General features: G+C 48.8%; 1 protein-coding gene across 1 annotated transcript in view; it reads right to left on the bottom strand.

Moving 5' to 3' along the window:
- CFAP44 (cilia and flagella associated protein 44) overlaps nucleotides 1-22216 on the bottom strand; it is a 969845-nt gene that overhangs the window by 888671 nt on the left and 58958 nt on the right. Inside the window, exon 2 of the mRNA XM_078656625.1 lies at nucleotides 21025-21228. Within this exon, the coding sequence (XP_078512751.1) occupies nucleotides 21025-21097 (73 nt within the window). The 5' untranslated portion in view covers nucleotides 21098-21228. The remainder of the gene's footprint in view (nucleotides 1-21024; nucleotides 21229-22216) is intronic.

Raw genomic sequence — 22216 nt, 5'->3', positions numbered from 1 at the left:
TGAATTTTTGTATATAATACCAGTCACTGTTCTATGTTTTGTCTTGAATTTTTGTAAATGATACGTGTACTGTCTCCCCCGCCTGAGTTTGTGTGTACGTAATGTCTGGATCTACGTCGTCCCTCTGCCTGTGTTTCCGTATTACTTGACCCCTGCTGTCCTGTGTTGTGTGCGCACTGAATGACCCATTATTGTACACGTTTCTCTCTCTCTCTCTCTCTCTCTCTCTCCATGTCATACGTGTACCGAATGGTTCGTTTAGAGTGCGCACTCTCTCTCTCTCTCTCTCTCTCCATGTCATACGTGTACCTAATGGTTCGTTTAGAGTGCGCACTCTCTCACTCTCTCACTCTCTCACTCTCTCACTCTCTCACTCTCTCACTCACTCACTCACTCACTCACTCACTCACTCACTCACTCACTCACTCACTCACTCACTCACTCACTCACTCACTCACTCACTCACTCACTCTCTCTCTCTCTCTCTCTCTCTCTCTCTCTCTTTCTCTCTCTCTGAGGATCCCACTGTTCCCTCCTCCCTTGTATGATAACGTTGTGCCCCCCGGCACAAACCTAATTGGGTCTCTTCGAACACAAAGGTGTTCGGCGAAATTGACAGAAACTAAAACGATTGTAACTTGCCATATTACTACCTCTCCTTTCTGCAAAACGATAGAACCCGAGTTGGTAATGAAGGAAAGGACAGGTAAGACGACTGGTGTCCCCTAATCTGGCCTTTTTATAGGGGGACTATAACGTCAATGGTCTTCTGTTTGTCAGTTCATCAGAAATGCAATTCCCAATGCCCAGGCTACCCCAACTCCCTGTCCAAAGCGTCCTCGCTTCTCCCGATTGACCCCAGCTCCCTGTCCAAAGCGTCCTCGCTTCTCCCGATTAACCCCAGCTCCATATCAGCTACCCCCGAAGCGTAATTGATGACCTTGATTAACGGTCGCTCCCCAAGAAAAGCATGTGTAACCTCTGCCCCCTCTCATGATGATAACCCCCTGCTTGCAAGAGTTAGCCGACCCCGAAGGGAAATGTAAGATTGTCAGTACTTGGGTTAAAAAGAAAAAGGGCGAGTCTCTACCTAAGGACTCGATTTCGAGTTTAATTATAATACACTGTCGATAGGAGTCCAATTTCTCTCCACGTACGTCACGAATGAACGCCAAATAGGCTTACGAATTCAATGGAAATGCCCTCCTACATACTCCATAAGTGATGACTTCTGACTGTGACCGATGAACCTATCCCCCACCTACTTAGGATTGGGGACGGAATTGAGATGTATAAATGTCTTCTCCTGCCAGTTTTTCTAAAACTTGTTTTGTACTCATTCAAAGATACAATCACCGGAGGAGAGGAGCTGGACGTGACGCACAGCCTGGCCACAGATCATGAAGCACGTGTGACCACAACCAAAGGTGGAGTCGCAGAGCAACGAGACGCAGGACGAGGCACCACTCTCAAGCTCGGCAGATGAAGGAATGAAGGGCTGCCTTGAAGCCCTTGATTTGCTGACCCACTCGTGCCTGAAGTCCCCGTCCCTTTTGAGCCCGACTGATGGGCCTGCCTGCTCGTCATCCTTTGCTCCTTGTGGTCCCTTGGTGTGCTCAAAGATCTGATCCCACTCCGCCCTCTCTTCCCTTGATTATTAAACAAACATCACCCTTTTCGCATAACTTTTGACTGTAGAATAAGGCTTTGCCACGGAAGAAGAAAGACACGCAGGTGCCCAGCATGAGGCACCCCTAAGAAGATCAGTTAGGAAACAGGACTGTGATCTAACAGCAGAGGACTGATCGCACCCTGCAACGCGTAAGGATGAATACGAGCTGGACCTATAGCTCCACCGCCGGTGCTCAACAGCGCCAACGAAAGAAGACGGACTCTGTTAAAAAGACATTGTGACAAAGACCCCCCCCCTTCCTGAACTTTCTACTCACCCCCTTGACTAATTGCTTGTATCGAACTGAATTCCTCCCTCAACCATTTTTGTATTGCTTTCAAAAATGTTTCATCGGTCACTCATGTATTTAGTTGTCCAAAAGTCTCTTATAGCACTGATAAGACCCGAAGGTATCAGAGTACTTTTACTGTATGTTGATGTCACCGGAGAGAAAGTCTGAACTTGATTCTATAATGTTTCGGAAAATTTTTCTTGATTGACTCCGACTAAGTATTATGCCGATCTCTAGACTTGTATGAATAACCCAACAAATGTAAAATCATATGTGCCGCATTCCACCTTTCGTATCGACTGCATAGAACTGAACTAGCTTATGTAAAAAAGCGGCGACTGTTGAAAATGGCAATGTATATGTACATAAGCGGCGTTCATTTGTGTTCACTGTACCCCTTGTTGTAAGCAGAATGGATATCACTAAACACTGACTGTGTTATCCCGCCAGCATAGACCCATGCACACACGTACACGACAGCCATTTTAGACACCATGGCCTCTCTGCCCGTTTGTTAAACACACGGCACCCCTCCCCGCGCGCACTGCTCATGCATCGGCCATAAGACCCTCTCCCTCTGCATGACCCTGCTCTAGAAGTAACACTCCTGCTTGACCCACACCCCCCATTTCCTCCCAAGAACACCCTTCCCCTCAGCTGACAACCCCCCCCCCGGCTGCACTTGGCCTCTCGACCCGGTCCCAAGTCCTAAGACCAAGCCTCGTGGATGTACATCCCCCTTTTTCCTGCCCAGCATAACAAAACCGTGATACACCAGCCGAAGTGCACGATCTTATCGCCTGCCCAACCTTTGACCTGATCATCCCCTCCTGCCCTCGTGTCCGGTAAGAATGTCCGGCTGAGAGATCACAATCTCTTGTTACATTCAGGAGGGGAGGATGACATTTGAGCGACTGGTATGGGAATAGGCCTGAAGCTGGAATTCCAAGCATGCCTTTTCCTACTTCAAAGCGTCTTTATTGTAATAAGGAATATTTGTGCATCATAAACATGTGTATAAAAGACGAAGCCTCAGAGAAACTGGTGTGTGTGTGTGTGTGTGTTGGGTAGGGAGGAGAGAGCACACCCTGTAGACACCATGCGGGTACCCGAAATGACAGGCTCTCCTCATGAGAAATAAAACTCTATTCTTGTTTTCCTGCTCCCAGCGCCCGTCTCTTTATTTGGTAATTGTTCAAGATGGGAACTAAGAGGCGTCCTGCGCCAGCAGCCTGGGCATCAGGTGCGTTATGGGCTGACTTTTCCACACACACCCTTGGTAAAATCTGTCATCCTATTTGATTAATTAACTATTATTGCATAATATGTGCCAATTTTTTGCATCTCGCCTTTTAAATGTTGTTCCCCTTCTTGTCAAATCCGATTAATCTGGATTTTTTAAGGGTAGAATTGCTGCGCATAATGCCAGAATGTTTTCTAATAATTTGGTAAGAAATATCATTGCCCCCTTGCAGCCTTATCTCTTGATGCCAAAAAGGCATTTGACAGCATTAATGGCATTTTATGTGTAATACTCTTCAATGGTTTGGCGTTGGCCCTCAAATTATTTAATTCATAAAATTATTATACTCTGAACCCCATGCCAATGTTTTTGTTCATGGTCTCTCTATCCCTTATTTTAACTTACATCGAGGTGCCAGACAGGGTTGTCTCCTCTCCCCTTTGCTTTTTATTCTTTGTTTAGAACCCTTCATTGAGTGCATTAAATGTAATGCACTCATATTTGGGTTTAAAAACAACTCCCTCAAAACCAAGCTATTGTCGTACGCTGAAGATATTTTGATATATATGTCTAATCCCTTGTCCTTTTTAAATCCTTTTTTTTTTTACAAAGAGAACAATTTATATTCTAACATCTCAGGTTATAAATTAGATTTCTCTAAAATCAAACTTTTACCATTGAATTCCTCGTCTTATCAATATATATTTGCTAATACTAATTTTACATGGTGCCCTTCCAAAATTAAATACCTGGATGTTTGGTTTTCTCCTACTATTTACAGCATAATCACCCACAATTGTAGTACTTTAAAACTTAATATTTTGAAAGTATTCACATCTTGGTCTCCTCTTCACTTATCATGGTGGGATAGATTAGATACCCTCAAGATGATGATTGTGCCACACGTCTTTTAGACATTATCTGTTTCCTTTTAAAAACACCAACTTACTACTTTTCCCAGATCAATTCTATTTGTAGCAAATTTTTCTGGAACAACAAACACTCACATATTGCCTTGTTTAAACTTAAATTCCAGAAGAATGAAGGAGGTGTCCCTTTTCTGATTTTAAGTTATATCACTCTACTTTTTTAGTCTGACAAATGTATGCCTTAGCTAATGATTTTTCAAGACTCTCCCATACCACGATGGATTCTATTCTAGCAAGACCACTGACTCATTGTCAGTGAAATTGCTCTCCCACCCTCGCAGCTCCACCATTAAGTGAGGTGCCCCTGCCCCTGCACTCTTGAGTGTTGGTGATCGAGGCCCTCCTCCACCCGCAGGTTTCCCTGCGCCTCATCCCTGGTGGTCCAGTGGGCCTCTATCTCCTTTCTTTCTTTCTGCTCCTTCACTCGTTTTTCTCCCCTTTCTATCTTTCACCTTTCTGCACCTCTGCTCTTTTGTGCCTTATTTCTGCCCATTTTCCCTTTCTCTCCCTCTGCTCCTTCACTCGTTTTCACTCGTTTTTTAGGTCTCGTGACCTATCAATGCGCATGCGCATTGAGAGAAGCGAGACTATAGGGCTTTAAACAAAGTTTAAATAACTGCGGCGATTTGGTGCTGTGCCCGTGCGCTTTTAGGTCAATGCGCAAGCGCATTGACCTAAAATGCGCGTGCACATCACCAAATCGCCATCTGTTCCCAAAGCCACACTCCTCCCACACCTTTGAAGTGAAGCTTAGCTTCACTTCAAAGGCCCCGGCTGCTTCACACCCTCATGCCGCTCTCCCCGCTCCGCCCCCTCCCCTGCCCGCCGTGTGTCTCCCCTTCGGTGTCTTAAGTTGTTGTGTGCAATCTCAACAATGACCTGGACCTATTGTCTGTTTTAGTTATGTTTTTGTGGGTAACAAAGTTGCTGTTTCATAGATGAGTCTGTAAACATATAGTCTGTTCATTAGACCAGTTTTCATTCTTGTGAGAATCAGTACCGCTTCATATGCATCTCCAGTCTGGTTGCAAAGAGCACTGCCAGGAACCAATCATAGCAGCGTTAGTGTGATTTTAGTGCATCAAACTACTATAGCACTTTATTGCGTAAAAATGTTTATTTCTAAAGGTTTTTTTTGTTAACAGTTTTACATCCTAATATTGCACGTCATCTAATAACCCTCTTCACACTCTATAATGAATCCAGAGCAGGAGAGTCTGGCCTGGATTCCCTCTTGCCTTAACTTCTTTCCCTGCATGCCTCCTCTCTCTGGCTATAGCCTACTCTGTTTAACGTAATCATTTAATGTATTTATCCAAATTACCAACGCGTAATTTCATGAGCCTCATCCTTGCCGCCTTTGAAGCCCTATCCGTATGATCATTATTCTTGTTTGTCGCCCTGCCCTTTGCTTAGTCACTATACCTGTCTTCTGTTTCATGCTCCCCCTCTGCCCTTTCTGTCCTGAGAGCAGTTTACTTGGCAGTGGAAGACGGTACTTGAAGGTAATCAGCAGAAGTCCTTCCCAAGCTGCCCTCGTGTCCTTGTCATTCCTCTCTCTACCTATACTGGAGCTCGAAGCCATCTCCTCTGCGTTCGGCTCCGTTCTGATTACCTCTGAGTCCTCCACATCACCTGTTCTTTCACTTTCGCTTTCTCGTTATATGCCCATATACATCTCCCCTCACACTCACCCTCACTCACCCTCACCCTCACTCACCCTCACCCTCACCCTCGCTCATCCTCACCTTCACTCACCCTCACCCTCACTCACCCTCAACCCCTCACCCTCACCCTCACTCACCCTCACCCTCACTAACCCTCAACCCCTCACCCTCACTCACCCTCACTCACCCTCACCCACCCTCACCCTCAACCCCTCACCCTCACCCTCACTCACCCTCATTCACCCTCACCCTCACTCACCCTCAACCCCTCACCCTCACTCACCCTCAACCCCTCACCCTCACTCACCCTCACTCACCCTCACCCTCACTCACCCTCACCCTCACCCTCACTCACCCTCACTCACCCTCACTCACCCTCACTCACCCTCACCCTCACTCACCCTCACTCACCATCACTCACCCTCACCCTCACTCACCCTCACCCTCACTCACCCTCACTCACCCTCGACCCCTCACCCTCACTCACCCTCCCTCACCCTCACTCACCCTCAACCCCTCACCCTCACCCTCACTCACCCTCAACCCCTCAACCCCTCACCCTCACTCTCACTCACCCTCACTCACCCTCAACCCCTCACCCTCACCCTCACTCACCCTCAACCTCACTCAACCCCTCACCCTCACTCAACCCCTCACCCTCACTCACCCTCACCCTCACCCTCACTCACCCTCACTCACCCTCACCCTCACCATCACTCACCCTCACCCTCACCCTCACTCACCCTCACCCTCACTCACCCTCACCCTCACTCACCCTCAACCCCTCACCCTCACTCACCCTCCCTCACCCTCCCTCACCCTCACTCACCCTCAACCCCTCACCCTCACCCTCACTCACCCTCAACCCCTCACCCTCACCCTCACTCTCACTCACCCTCACTCACCCTCAACCCCTCACCCTCACCCTCACTCACCCTCACCCTCACTCACCCTCACTCAACCCCTCACCCTCACTCACCCTCACCCTCACTCACCCTCACCCTCACTCACCCTCAACCCCTCACCCTCACTCACCCTCACCCTCACTCACCCTCACTCACCCTCAACCTCACTCCCCCTCAACCCCTCACCCTCACCCTCACTCACCCTCACCCTCACCCTCACTCACCCTCACCCTCACCCTCACTCACCCTCAACCCCTCACCCTCACTCACCCTCAACCCCTCACCCTCAACCCCTCACCCTCACTCACCCTCACCCTCACCCTCACTCACCCTCAACCCCTCACCCTCACTCACCCTCAACCCCTCACCCTCACTCACCCTCACCCTCACTCACCCTCACCCTCACTCACCCTCAACCCCTCACTCACCCTCACCCTCACTCACCCTCACCCTCACTCACCCTCACTCACCCTCAACCCCTCACCCTCACCCTCACTCACCCTCACCCTCACCCTCACTCACCCTCAACCCCTCACCCTCACTCACCCTCAACCCCTCACCCTCACTCACCCTCACCCTCACTCACCCTCAACCCCTCACCCTCACTCACCCTCACCCTCACTCACCCTCAACCCCTCACCCTCAACCCCTCACCCTCACTCACCCTCACCCTCACTCACCCTCAACCCCTCACTCACCCTCAACCCCTCACCCTCACTCACCCTCAACCCCTCACCCTCACTCACCCTCAACCCCTCACCCTCACTCACCCTCACCCTCACTCACCCTCACAACACATATTGTGTTACAATAGGTGTCACATTTGCGAAGGATAAAACTATTGGCATTGTAAATAACAAAGCTATTAATTTCGCTATTTTCAAAACAAGCACATAAATAAAAAATGTGTCCTTTACAATACCAATAGCTCAAACTTTCCTAATGCGAGACCTATTGCATTGCTGTGCTTCTCTCCCCTGCTGCACTCTCCTGCTCTCTAGAGATGTGGCCTAACGACCAGAGCTGCCATCTAAGTCACGTAAATACAAAACATGTTGCATTCCAAATGCTATAGGTGTCACATTCGCGAAAGTTATAACTATTGGCATTGTAAATGACAAAGCCATCAATTTAGCAATTTTAAAAACCAACAAATAAATAAAATATGTCATTTACAAGACCAATAACTCCAACTTTTCTAATGCGAGACCTATTGCATTTCCAATGCTTGTTTACCCTTTCTATCTTTCACCTTTCTGCTCTTTTCTGCATCTCTGCTCTTTTGTGCCTTATTTCTGCTTATCTTCCCTTTTTTCTTTATCCCTTCTTTCCTCCCTTTACCTTTCCCCGCCGCTGCTGCCCCCGCGGCCCCTCCCCCCCCCCCCAGCACGACCGGCCGAATCCAGCTCCCCTCCCCGCTCCCGCCTCCCAGCTGTCCAGCCCTTCCCCAACCCCTACTTATTGGCGGGCGCGCCGCTGGTGCACCGAAGGCGCGTCAAAGGCAAGCACGTCTGTGCCCGTCTGCGACCCGTCCGCGACCAGCACCAGGAACCCTGGACCTCCGCCCCGCCAACGCTACGACCCAGCAGCACTCCACGCACTCAACCCAGGCTGCAACAACAACTGCAAGCTAGCATCACCAGCCGACACCCATGGACCCTTCAGCTGTCACCGCTGCCGGCACACCTGCAGCACCGCCAAGAACACGGATCCAGCACAACCCGCCCACAAGAACACAACCAAACCGAAGACCCAGCAATGCATCTTCCTCAACGTCCGATCCCTCCACAAACACGCCACAGAAATCTGGGACCTCCTCGACAGCACAACCCCAGACGTAGCATTCTTCACCGAAACCTGGACCAACACCACCTTGGGACCGGACATCGCCATCGCCATCCCCCAAGGATACAAGATCTCCAGGAAGGACCGCCCCATCCACCCAGGAGGAGGAATCGCCATCGTCCACAAATCCAGCCTCCGCCTGAGCACACTCCCTGACGAGTCCACAGAACTGATGGAACACCTTCACTTCAAGATACTGGCCAGCCCCACCGCAGCCCTCCGAGGAACCCTCATCTACCGACCCCCTGGACCCCGCGGACCCTTCGCCAACTCCATCACGGACATTATCTCCCCGCAGGCCATCGCATCCACCAACTACACCCTGCTGGGAGACCTCAACTTCCACCTCGACAATCAACTGGACCCCAACACCACATCCCTCCTGGACACCCTCCACAACATTGGACTCCGCCAGATCGTGACCGAGCCCACGCACTCAGCAGGACACACCCTCGACCCCCTCTTCACTACAGGAAACTCCATCACCTTCAGCCACACCACCGAACTCCCATGGACCGACCATCGTTGCGTCCACTTCACCTTCAGAACACCCACCATCCACAGACACCAGCACCTGCTTCCACAAAGAAACTGGACCAAAATCACAGATGACCAGCTCACCTCCTCACTCAACAACTCCACCCCAACCATCGCGGAAAACGACGACCCCAACACCGCAGCCCGAACCCTGCATAGATGGATCTCGGACAGCACCAACACCATAGCCCCCCTCAAGAAAAACAACAATACCCGTCCCAAGAAAGCCAGATGGTTTACCACCGAACTTCGAGAGTCCAGGCGCACATGCCGCCGCCTCGAAAAGGCCTGGAGAAACACCAAATCCACAGAAGCCCACAACAACTTCAGAGCCGCCACCAACGCCCACCATCAACTCATCAGAGAAACGAGGAAAAAAGCGATTGAAGACAGAATCTCCACCCACGCACACAACAGCAAGGAACTCTTCAGCATCATCAAGGAGTTCGCCCAACCCACCAGCGAGTCTACCGACATCCCTCCCTCACAAGACCTCTGCGACAAACTCAGCATCTTTTTCCACCACAAAATCAAGAGCATCTACGACAACTTCGACGAAGACAACCAACACACTGAACCCTCACCAACCACCCCCGACACCCGGCAACCAGCGATTGATGACTGGACAGCCCTCACCACCGAAGACACACTGAAGACAATGAAGTCAATCCACTCAGGGGCCCCCACGGACCCATGCCCCCACCACATCTTCAACAGAGCCGCCAACACCATCGCACCCATGCTCCGCCAAACCATCAACCGCTCCCTGGCGACCGCCTCATTCCCCGACGACTGGAAACACGCCGAGGTCAACCCCCTCCTAAAGAAACCCTCAGCGGACCCCACCGACCTCAAAAACTACAGACCCATCTCCCTGCTCCCGTTCCCAGCGAAAGTCATCGAGAAAGCCATCAACAGCCAACTCGCCACATTCATTGAAGAACACAACATCCTCGACTCCTCCCAATCCGGCTTCAGAAAAAACCACAGTACAGAAACCGCCCTCCTCGCCGCAACAGACGACATCCGCACCTTACTGGACAAAGGAGAAACAGTAGCCCTCATCCTCCTCGACCTATCAGCGGCGTTCGACACAGTCTCCCACCGCACCCTAATACGCAGACTCTACGATGCAGGAATCCAAGACAAGGCCCTCGACTGGATCTGCTCCTTCCTCTCCAGCAGGACGCAGCGGGTCAGACTCCCCCCTTTCCTCTCGGACCCCACACCTATCACCTGCGGAGTCCCCCAGGGCTCCTCCCTCAGCCCGACGCTCTTCAACATCTACATGGCTCCACTTGCCCCCATCGTCAGAACCTACGGACTCAACATCGTGTCATATGCAGACGACACCCAGCTCATCCTCTCCCTATCCAACGAGCCCAACACCGCCAGACGCAACTTTCGAGAAGGCATGGAAGCCGTCGCCAAATGGATGAAAAACAGCTGCCTACAACTAAACACCAACAAAACAGAAGTACTCATCATGGGCCCAAACCCCGACGCCTGGAGTGACACCTGGTGGCCCACCGCCCTCGGAAACCCGCCAACCCCCACAGACCACGCACGCAACCTGGGAATCATCCTGGACTCCGAGCTCAAAATGGACCGCCAGATCAACTCTGTCTCATCTTCCTGCTTCCACACCCTCCGCCTCCTTCGTAAGACCTTCAAATGGATCCCCCTCGAACACCGAAAGACAGTCACTCACGCCCTGGTCACCAGCAGACTCGACTACGGCAACGCACTCTACGCCGGAATAAACAAAAACCTCATCCGCAAGCTACAGAACATCCAGTTCGCCGCCGCAAGACTGGTCCTCAACCTGCCAAAACACTGCCACATCTCCCAGCACCTGTGCACACTCCACTGGCTCCCCGTCGAGGCGAGAATCACCTTTAAGATGCTCACCCACGCACACAAGGCCCTCCACCGCACCGGACCAGCATACCTGAACAGCCGACTCAAATTCCACGCACCCCAAAGGACCCTACGATCAGCCCAGCTTTCCTATGCTGTGGTCCCCCGCACCAGAAAGACCAGATCGGGAGGCCGCTCCTTCTCCTTCCTCGCGGCCAAAGCATGGAACGCCCTTCCGCTCCACCTCAGACAGACATCATCGCTCCCCATCTTCGCAAGAAACCTCAAAACCTGGCTCTTCGACAGACCCCCTCCTTGATGGAATGGAACCTGCACCCCCCCAACACCCCCCCCACCCCTAGCGCCTTGAGACCCTTACGGGTGAGTAGTCGCGCTTTAACAAACTCCTGATTGATTGATTGACTATTTGAATGCTCCTTACTGAAGGATTTTTCATTTAATGATGTAGTTTATATATCTAATTGTACTTTTATCTCCAAAACCCAGATTTTAAAATACTCTCAGCATTTGTTACTTACAATATTTTCAGCTGGTTTTTCTAGCCTCTTCCATTTGGTATAATAAGTTTATTACATTTTGACATAAATCGTTTTAGTTCACACATTGGAAAGAGATGGGTATTATTTTTGTGCATCAGCTTGTAAAACCTAACTCTGCCATACCTTTTCCCCAACTATAAACAGACTATAGCTTATCATGCTCTTTTTTAAAGTAGTAAAACCAAATAAATGTACAGGTACTTTGGTTTATTAAAGACAACGTACTACATTATCTCAGTAGAGTATCATATTTAAAGCACTGTCTTTTGGTTTTAAATGTGAAAAATAAGGGGTTGTCCTTTCAGTGGCAGAATTGCCCCATTTGTAAGAAAACTGGTCTCAAATCCCAGCTCCCCCATTTGCCCAAACTGTGTGATCCTAAGCAACTCACTTTATTTCAACTTGCCTTATCTTCTTTAACTACCCAATTCGAAAGTATTTCGAAGCAATGCAGTTATATATATGGGCTATACAAAAACCACACTTACATTTGGTTTGATAGGCAATACTGCTGAATATAACAACACACTGTTGAAAATTAGTACGTTTTGGTGAACATTATCTGCGCCATCTTGCCTCTTCCCCTGATGCCACACTTTTGTCGTGCGCGCCCGCCATTTTTTTAAGATGCCCCGATCAGAGCGAACCCTTTTGCATGCTGCTGGCCCCTGACATAGCCCTTCGCCTTCACTAAGCCTGCACGCTGACCACCCCCTGCTTGCACCTGCCTTGAGTCATAAACCCCTCTTCGGCGCTGCTCTGCCCCAGGCCCTCATCCTGTTCCCAGCGCGACACCTCCCTGCTTCCCTTTCATGATCTCCGGCCCTAAGATGCAAACCCCCTTTTTCCCTGTGTGCCCGTTTTGTCTTCCCCGTTCCCAGGCCGACACCCAGCTCTGCCGATACCATTCCTTGCCCCTCCCCGTACAATAGAAAGCTTCCCCCATCAAAGGATCCCCGGGTTGATCAAAGCCCCCACTCCATGAGATCCGATCAAACCCCCCACATTCCGTGAATCGGCGGAATATCCAGCTGCGTGATACTCATCACCTGTTGTGACTAGGGTGGGGACTTCAACTGTAAATGTGTGTGGGAACGGGCCCAAAAGGGGGATCTGAGGATGTCTTTCTGTACATCAAAGTATCGACGAGAATATGTTACATGCAATAAAAAGATAAACTTGTGTATAAGAGGCCAGGCCTCAGGGATGCAGTTAGAGCACCTCAGAACGATACCTTCTGTCCGTTTCGTTGTGTTCTCCTCCGGAGAGAATAAAAACCTTGTTTCCTGCTTTCCAGTCTCCAGCGCCTGCCTCTTCATTGATTAAATAACTAGAGGGTCACAGAGGCAATACCGCCGGGCAAATATCGATTGCCCCCGACCCGCCTCAGGTTTTTACAATTGGCGTCCCAAGCGTGGGGCCCATCAGCGACTCGTGGATCCAGTGGGAGAGGTCCCGACGACAGAGTGAACGACTGCAACGATCGGGAGAGCTCTTGCCCAATAGACCCTCGTCTGGCAGCCGATCATCCGAACTTCACTAGTTCCGAACAGACCTCTCTCGAGTGATCTACGGTCCTGACTGGGGACCATCAGGAGTGCCGTGAGAAATACGAGAAAAAGAGGACGATCGGGCGCTGGATTCGGAAGACAAGAAACTGTCCACATGGTCCGGGTAAGGTCGTGTAATCACGACAAGTTACGAAATAATTGCTTGATTGTATGATTGTTTACAAATACTAGTATTGCTCTTTATTTATTTGGAGATTCACTGTCTACAAACGGAGAAACAACGGGCTCTCTCTTTGCAAGCAGTGGAGGATAGGTAGGGCAGTAGCCGTGCTTATTTTTTCTCCCCCACTCAATAATTACTTGAAACTGAACTGTTGTTCGCAAAACTATTGTTTCCTGGAGATTCCCTGTCTGCAAACAGGGAAGAGACCACCCTTTTTGCAGATAGTGAAAAGGGTAGGTAACGCAGATCTTTGCGGACCTACTCATTCTCCCCATTGTTATTTATTGGTCTTTTTATTATTTTTGATCCATGAGGTATTCACTGCCTGCAAACAACGTTGAATAGAAATATTCTGTCCGGTCTTTGCACCTAGTGATAAGATAGGCAGTGCTGACTTTTTAGTCCCTCGTTACGAGCCGTCATGTCTGTCTTCTCCCCACTGATTAATAGCCTGTTTAGCCCGGACCGTGTATTAGAGGTGGACCATATAGCTCCACTAGAAGGCACCCCTAATAAGGACATGTTCATAAACTATGGATTAGTCACCATAGCCTATAATAAATTGTGGCACAGGTATACCGAAGATAGTCAAGACAAACAGTGGCCACTGGCAGGATCCTTTGACCTTGATAAAATAGAAATGTTAGAAATAGCCCTTCGAAATAATAAGACAACGCCAATTATGCTCGACAGTCTCGGTATGTGGCGCAGAGAGGCTATGCAACGACAGAGAAAAGACGAGGACAAACCAAATAGAGAAATATACCGACAGGACAACCCCAGGACATCGCTACCCACAACTTATCCCCCGACACTATGCAAAAGACGACCAGACTTAGGGCCAGCCCAATGCGCTTTTTGTAGGTATGTCGGACACTGGAAAGCCCAATGCCCGACTCTACTGAGCGTGAGTAAAGGCAAAGGGCCGACAGGAACGACAGACCGGCAGTACAAGAAAAAGCGCGAGACAAAGAAGAACCCGACTTACATAGACAGACCAGACAGAACCACCACGTTTGATTATGCCCGATGGCACAGATTTCGCCAGGACAATTTCAGCGGCATGCTCAAGTTCTCCTAGGTCGGGCAACGTCAAGACGGGAACCCAGCCTCGTTTCAAATTCACAGACGGAAAGAGATAATTATGACCAATAACTGTTTTATATTCGTCTTGGGTCTTTGTATGTCGTACTTGTACTGTCCCCCCGTCTGAGTTTGTGTGTATGTAATGTACAAATCTGCGTCATCCCTCTACACGTGTTTCCGTGTTACTCAACCTCTGTTAGCAGAAACTTAGCATAAAAACAACCTGAAAAGAAAGAAATGGTAAAACAAAATCCGTAGACCATTAATGAACTTGAACTTTTAATTTAACACAACAAACAAGGAATAATAACGGTAAACTGTAGAAAATGAAAGTCAAACAGAACATTCGCCCCCCCCCCCCCCCTCATTCTGGAACCTTCCAAAGTAGGGCAGGGTTACGGCTACGCCCAACCAACGGCAACCCATATAAGGCGGGCCCGGCCGCCAACTCTTGGTCAGGAAATCTTAACGTATGGGGGAGCCGGAGGAGAGGCAGGAGCCAGCAGCCGGGGCAGTTGTAGGTAGTCCCGCCACATGTCTCCTCAGCCAGCCGCAACGGGCCTGGATAGACTTAAGTAGTCCCGCCACATGTCCAGAGGAGAACGAGGCACCTTTTTTCCTTTTCTCTTCCGTAACAGCCGCAGCAGCTCTGGACGGCGGGATGTCCTGCACGTACCTCCACAACAATTTGTCCAAGTTGGGCTGGGAGGGAGAGGCGACGCGGACGAGCCTCTCCCACCTCCACCGATAGGAGGTCTCCCAGCCCCCGGCCCGACGCCGAACACCCCCAGTCAGGCGATGGTGCCAATACTTCCACAGCACCGAACACACCATGGTGGCACCCAGTACTTGCGCAGCACCGAACGTGCAATGGTGACCATATTTTCGGAACACCGAACCTGCAATGACTGCACTGATACTCGTGCCGCGCCGAATGCGCGCCACAGGTGGCCATGCTCCCACAGCACTGAGCACAGGACTTGGGGAACGCCGGATGTGGAGAGACCTTCATGCGGGGCGATGAAAAGGGGCGGCATGGAGTGCACCGGGAGAAGGAGACGGTGCGAACGAGTCTCCCTCGCCCCCCCGGTGGGGGCATCACAGCTGCACCCCAGCTGAACGTCCCGCCTTCACACAACAGGGACCTCTTCCTTTCACTCCGAAGGATCTCTCCCACTCTTGCAAACTCGACGAGAGTGGCCCCTGTAGGGCCCCAAAATGGCGTCTGGGTCCGCTGGAAGGCGGGCCCCGGCCACTAGAGTAACTTTGACCAGCAATATAACTCGAACATTTGCCCCCTGGAGCACGAGCCCCCATCTCCGACAGCATCTCCGCAGCCTTGAAGATCCTACAAAGGTCCCCGGCGGAACCTTCGGCCTTTGCAGGCTTCCGGTAAGGGACGGCTGCCTTGATCGCCAACGAAACAAACATGACATTGCCACTCCTTCTGTTAGCATGAATTCTAGAACTGCCGAAAAGGACTCTGGTCCAAACTGCCAGTAATGGGAAACATTTCCCCCTGATGCTGCTTCCGGACTGAGCCGGCCCCGCCCAAAATGGCGCTGGTATCAATCGGAACTTACGAACACCTCGTGGTGTTCCTTCGCACTAATATAAACTTGATGTTCTACAAATGTACAATGTATAACTGATGTAAACCTCATTTACGACGCTCACGTACGGTATGCATATAGGAAATCTGATTACCACTATTATGATTATGCTTCTAAATTATGAAAATAAATGCCCCCGAACCCCCAGCCAATTAATAGACGTTTTAGTCTCTTACAAATGAATGAGTAAAACTTTCCGATGTTTTTATTGCTGCAAACGACACCCCCCACTGTACGCACTTTAGCCATTGCCACGACCGGCCAAATACGACCGCACCCTCATAATCCTCATGCTGAAATGATTTTGCAAAATAAAGTTTTTGAAACTATGGACGGGTATTGCATGCTTTATTTTAAAAATGTGGGGTCGGTGGGAAAGTTCTTTTCTGTGCACCCTACTCTGCTCTCTCTTTAAGGTTAAAAGAAGATGGTTGCCCAGCCCTGGAGGACGGATCGGATCGACAACACGACACTCCGCCTTCAAAGTACGCGACTGACTCATGAACTCTCGCGTAGAGGAAGACCTTGACTTCCAAGGATGGGTAAAACGAACGGTGTAAATGAGGGAATGTAAAAGGAGGGTGAAAGGAAATAATGTAAATGTTATAAAGTACAACGTTCCAAAGTATCAGGGAACGGAGCTGACCCAAGAACCGAAGAACCTTAGAACGCCACAGCGTTGACAGAGGTTTAAGGATCCCGATAGTGAGATACATCCTTTGACTAGATACCTCGCACTAAGCACCTCCGGTTACCTTTTTACGTTTCCCCGCACACGACCTATATGGACACACTACCCCCCTCGACTCCAGAAACCATATCCCCGGGGACCCTGCCCCGAGGAGGAAAGACGAGTAAGAGGTAAGTAAAGGACTTATGAACCCATGTGTTTGAATATGCGCGAATGCTGTCTCCCCCACCCCCTTTTTCCTCCCTCTGCAGGTTACATCAGAGATTACAGCCGAGGTGTGGCGAAGATCTGAAGCCTTGCCATGTCTAATACACGAAGCGGACTAGCGCCGCAAGGTGGTGTCTAAGCACGCCTGCAAACTACTCACGTATCGAACAAACCCGGAAAATTAGCGCAACCTGATAAAAAGTGATCACCCTTAAACCAGACCGGACGAATGAACCCATGTCACGTATGATGCGAAACTGTGAGGGAATGTGTGTGTGTGACTGAGGCGTCGACCCAACTGGTCGAAGGACCGAGAATGCGAGAAGTGCGACAAAATGGTACCTCCTTTCTTCTTTCCTTTTTCTCAAGGCACGTCCCCTCTACCCTGTCTAATGCTCAAACTGCATGATTACAAGATTCTAACGCAGACCCGTGAATGCCCTTTACTGTGTAATGCACTAAATAGCCTTTCTTGAATACACCGCCACCCTCTCTGTCGCACGTATACTATTTAGCCTGCCGTTGCACTCTCTCTCTCTCTCTCTCTCTCTCTCTCTCTCTCTCTCTCTCTCTCTCTCTCTCTCTCCTCTCTCTCTCTCTCTCTCTCTCTCTCTCCCTCTCTCCCTCTATTTTTGCACTCCCACTCTTCCGAGTGATTAGCCCCGAAATTGGCAGATTGCCACCCCTAGCACACCACCTAATTGGCTTCAAATACCGTCAGTATTTGCACAAAAACTTGTCTTTAATACAATCACCCTGAGGCCGCGTCATTACCTCTCCTTTTCCGCTAGAAGTCAATAAACCGAGGTTGGGCCGTAAGGGAAAGGACAGGTAAGACGACAGAGGTTCCCTAATCTGGCCCGAAATAAGGGAACTACATGTCGACGGCTCCTATGGTATAAAACAAGGACCTCAGAATACGCGACCCTCCCCTCCCCGAATTGTCGCAATACCCAAACCAGAAAAATGATCACCCCTGTTACCCCCCCTATATCAGCCGCCCAAAAACTGGAATTATGAAACTACCCCTCATTTCCGGTTGTGAGAGATGGGTCGATTTATGCCCTTACCACAAGTTTCCTATGTCCCTGGTTGTTCCCCATAAAACCCCTGTCCCTCCTAATTAAGTAATCGGGCTGTAAAAGGTTACGTAGGATCCAGAGTGATGTTTTACACGGTTAACAGACTAGTCCAAGGTAAAGAAATCATCGAAATGAACCCCGTAGTAGTTGAAAGGCAGGATGCATCGATAGAAAGGAAATGTTTAGCCATGTTCGTCTCTCAGCAAAATACCTGTGTAGTACTATGTTGACGACTCACAGTACCCTTTGTAAATGTAAAACTCTAGAGAACGGCATATCTTTGCCAGGTTCGTCTCACGAAGGTGGGTCACTATCAGATGAACTGTCGTGACTGTGATAAATAATTGTAAAGGAAAGTCATAGTAAATCCAACAGGCCCGTCACCGGTCATTCATATGCCAGTTGTGAACACTAATATAACGGGCATTTTTTCATTCTTTGCCTGGAGCTGGGAGAGAAATAGACTTTTTGATTATCTTCATCTGCAAATTCTCTAAAGACTGTCTTTTCAAACTTGTTTAAGGGTACTGCTGTTGGAGGAGAGAAGGACCGGATGTGGGAGCACGAGGCCTGACTACAGACTAAGGAACACCTGCGACATTAGCCAAGGCGAGACCACGACAGAAAAGAGCTGCAGGACGAGGCACTGTTTTCGACAACATGAGAAGAAAGGGTCGACCTGATGCCCCTGCTCGATGTCCAGTGTCTGTCGACAAGTCCCCGCTCTCTGAATTCGGTCACACGCCCGCCTATTTGAAGTCTCTCGTTCCCCTAGTTTGTTCCTAATTTGGCCTTGCTCCATCCCCCTTTTCCTCTGACCTACCCTATGGACTGTTTTGTACGCTCTTCTTCCATCTGAACTTTCTGACAAACACCTCAAAGGACACAGGGCGAAAAGGACCTTTCCGACCAGTAACGCGAGGAAAGGGTCGTGCCCTGCAACGCAGAACTTAGAACAGAGCTGGACTTGTAGCTCCACCGCCGGTGCTCAACAGCGCCAACGAAAGGCAACAAAGAATGATGAGAACTCGTTAAACTTCGAACATTTGACATCCCCAATCGCCGTTTCTGCTAGACCTCATTTCTCTCCCAGCCGCCATCGTATTGATCATGCTCCAATCCGAACCTGATATATATGTAATAACCTGCCAGTATGAAATATGCTTGCTGCTCTCGCTACAGAATCGTTTTTGTATTGCATTCCTATGACTTTCCTGCTAAACAAATTGATCAAAGTTTATCAAATAGGCCCACCTCCTAAAAACTAGAAATGTTAAAATGTATTGTTTACAACTCTTTTCCTCTAGGGTTCCTACCGTTTTCTTTCTCATGCCCACACCAATAGAACCGAGTAGAAAATGAACCAGCAAGATGTCTTGAATATGTTAAAGGGAGGACTGTTGAAAATTAGTACGTTTTGGTGAACATTATCTGCGCCATCTTGCCTCTTCCCCTGATGCCACACTTTTGTCGTGCGCGCCCGCCATTTTTTTAAGATGCCCCGATCAGAGCGAACCCTTTTGCATGCTGCTGGCCCCTGACATAGCCCTTCGCCTTCACTAAGCCTGCACGCTGACCACCCCCTGCTTGCACCTGCCTTGAGTCATAAACCCCTCTTCGGCGCTGCTCTGCCCCAGGCCCTCATCCTGTTCCCAGCGCGACACCTCCCTGCTTCCCTTTCATGATCTCCGGCCCTAAGATGCAAACCCCCTTTTTCCCTGTGTGCCCGTTTTGTCTTCCCCGTTCCCAGGCCGACACCCAGCTCTGCCGATACCATTCCTTGCCCCTCCCCGTACAATAGAAAGCTTCCCCCATCAAAGGATCCCCGGGTTGATCAAAGCCCCCACTCCATGAGATCCGATCAAACCCCCCACATTCCGTGAATCGGCGGAATATCCAGCTGCGTGATACTCATCACCTGTTGTGACTAGGGTGGGGACTTCAACTGTAAATGTGTGTGGGAACAGGCCCAAAAGGGGGATCTGAGGATGTCTTTCTGTACATCAAAGTATCGACGAGAATATGTTACATGCAATAAAAAGATAAACTTGTGTATAAGAGGCCAGGCCTCAGGGATGCAGTTAGAGCACCTCAGAACGATACCTTCTGTCCGTTTCGTTGTGTTCTCCTCCGGAGAGAATAAAAACCTTGTTTCCTGCTTTCCAGTCTCCAGCGCCTGCCTCTTCATTGATTAAATAACTAGAGGGTCACAGAGGCAATACCGCCGGGCAAATATCGATTGCCCCCGACCCGCCTCAGGTTTTTACAACAATTGGTCATATAAGCACTGCATATGCTCTTGCTTCACTCGTGGCAATGTCGCAAGGGAACAGAGATATCCTTGAACGATTCTAAGTTAAGTTTTCAAAACACTATTAATTTTAGTATGTCATTCCATGCAGTTGACGTAATGTTATAAACTGAATTCCAAAGTTCATTTTGAAGGAATTACACTTTAAATCTGAAAGAGTCGTTATCATATGTTGCATGGTGTTTGTTGTGTGATTTAGGTGCCACCAGTGTTCCAAATCCTAACCACATGTTACTTTTTCAATTGTAAATGGCGATTCTTAGATGTGTTACTCCAGTAAAGCGAATGAGGGTATGGGGGTTGGACAAAGAACTATGTGCCAACATGTAATTCATACTCCGAAAAGATGGAGCCTGATGTGTGTGTGGATTTTGGCACATGTGTATTTCTGTACTGAACCTGCTTTCTTGGTATTGCTCGTGTAAATTAATTCCCAAAGTGGATGTGATGCTACCACTATGTGTATGATGTTACCTTGTGGTGCCCTGTCAGTTTATACTAAGGAGAAGGCTGACGCCTTCAGCCAGTTATTGCTTTTTAGCCAAAACAAATCATTTCGTTTTAACAGGTATTTACAATATTCAAAACAACCAATGCCAGAATTTTTGAAGGGGCACATTGAGCTTCCTTGTATACAGTGTGAGATGTGTGCCTCCTAACGCCTCCACCTGTATCTCATTGTCCCGGGCCCTCTAGAGAGAGTGCAAAGAGGAAGCCAACACGTGAATAAAGTAGAAGATGACATTGAAACGGAGCACCCTATCACCAGAAAATTCTATGAGCTGCCTACCTGCTGGTACTTCAGCTCCCTCAGCTGCCTCTGCTGCCTCCGCCTCTACCTCTGCCGCCGCCGGCCCCTCCATATTTGTTTACAGCGGTGCCAAGGGAGATACAGGCGTCCTATCTGTAGCCATGGAAACCGGCGAGTGGCCTGCTGGGTCTTGTAGTTTCTACTCGAAACCATGGTTACGTCATTGATAACGGGGCCGCCCTGCTTCGTAAGGAATTTCAAAAAGTCGTTGTAATTTTCACACAGGAAATTCAGAGTGCATGCAAGCAATAATTTTGCTGTATTATATCCCTTCATAATTGGTGTTACTGTTATATTGCAATACAATAATTTAAAAACATTCGCTCATAAAATAGCTCCATGTTGTAATTTGTAGTTTTAAAACAATAGAAAATAATAGTTTTCTTGTATTTAATCAATATATTGGTGATTGTTTTCTTGAAATCTTTGCACTTACAAGATGGCCGTCGCATATTGATAAATTAGGCGGAAACACACCACCGAGCCGACTGCCTGTCTCCCATGCCCTGCACGTACTCCGCTAGAGGGAGCGTTCAGCACGCCCACGTGGCGGCCATATTTGAAATCTGTATATTTTTCAATTCGCGCAAAACTTAATCGACCAAAGATATGCTGGTGGTGCTAACTGAAGAAATGTGTGCAGGGGACTGCTGCTTCACCCCACTTAATATAGCAATTGATACGGAAGGTTCTAAGATGTATTCTGTAATGTTGAAATATCCTTAATGTTATCAAATTAAGCTGGATATTGGACAAGATTAGTCTATGCCTTACTGAGCAAGCCTATCAGCATCCTGTTACTCTGTGTAATGTAATTAGTGCTCCAATACCTTTGAGTCCAGTTTATATAAAAAACCTGCAAAATATAAATAGCAGGTTATTGTTGTTACAGATATATATATATGTATATATATATATATATATATATATATATATATATATATATATATATATATATATATATATATATATATATATATACACACACACACACACACATATATATATATACATAGCGCTCAGACTGTCACTGGGTAATCGTACCCTTCTACAGAAGACAGCACTCAAGGGGGGAGGTTCCAATTTTTTTTCACAGGAACCCGGGGCGCACAGACACGTTCCGGCAACCGCCTTTGCCGATGGTAATAATTTGTTACTTAGCCTTACCCTT

The sequence above is a fragment of the Lissotriton helveticus genome, chromosome 8, assembly GCF_964261635.1.
Source record: "Lissotriton helveticus chromosome 8, aLisHel1.1, whole genome shotgun sequence".
NCBI classification, from domain to species: Eukaryota; Metazoa; Chordata; class Amphibia; order Caudata; family Salamandridae; genus Lissotriton; species Lissotriton helveticus.
Note: the sequence above shows the minus strand (reverse complement) of the source record. Positions and strands in the feature narration are given on the sequence as shown.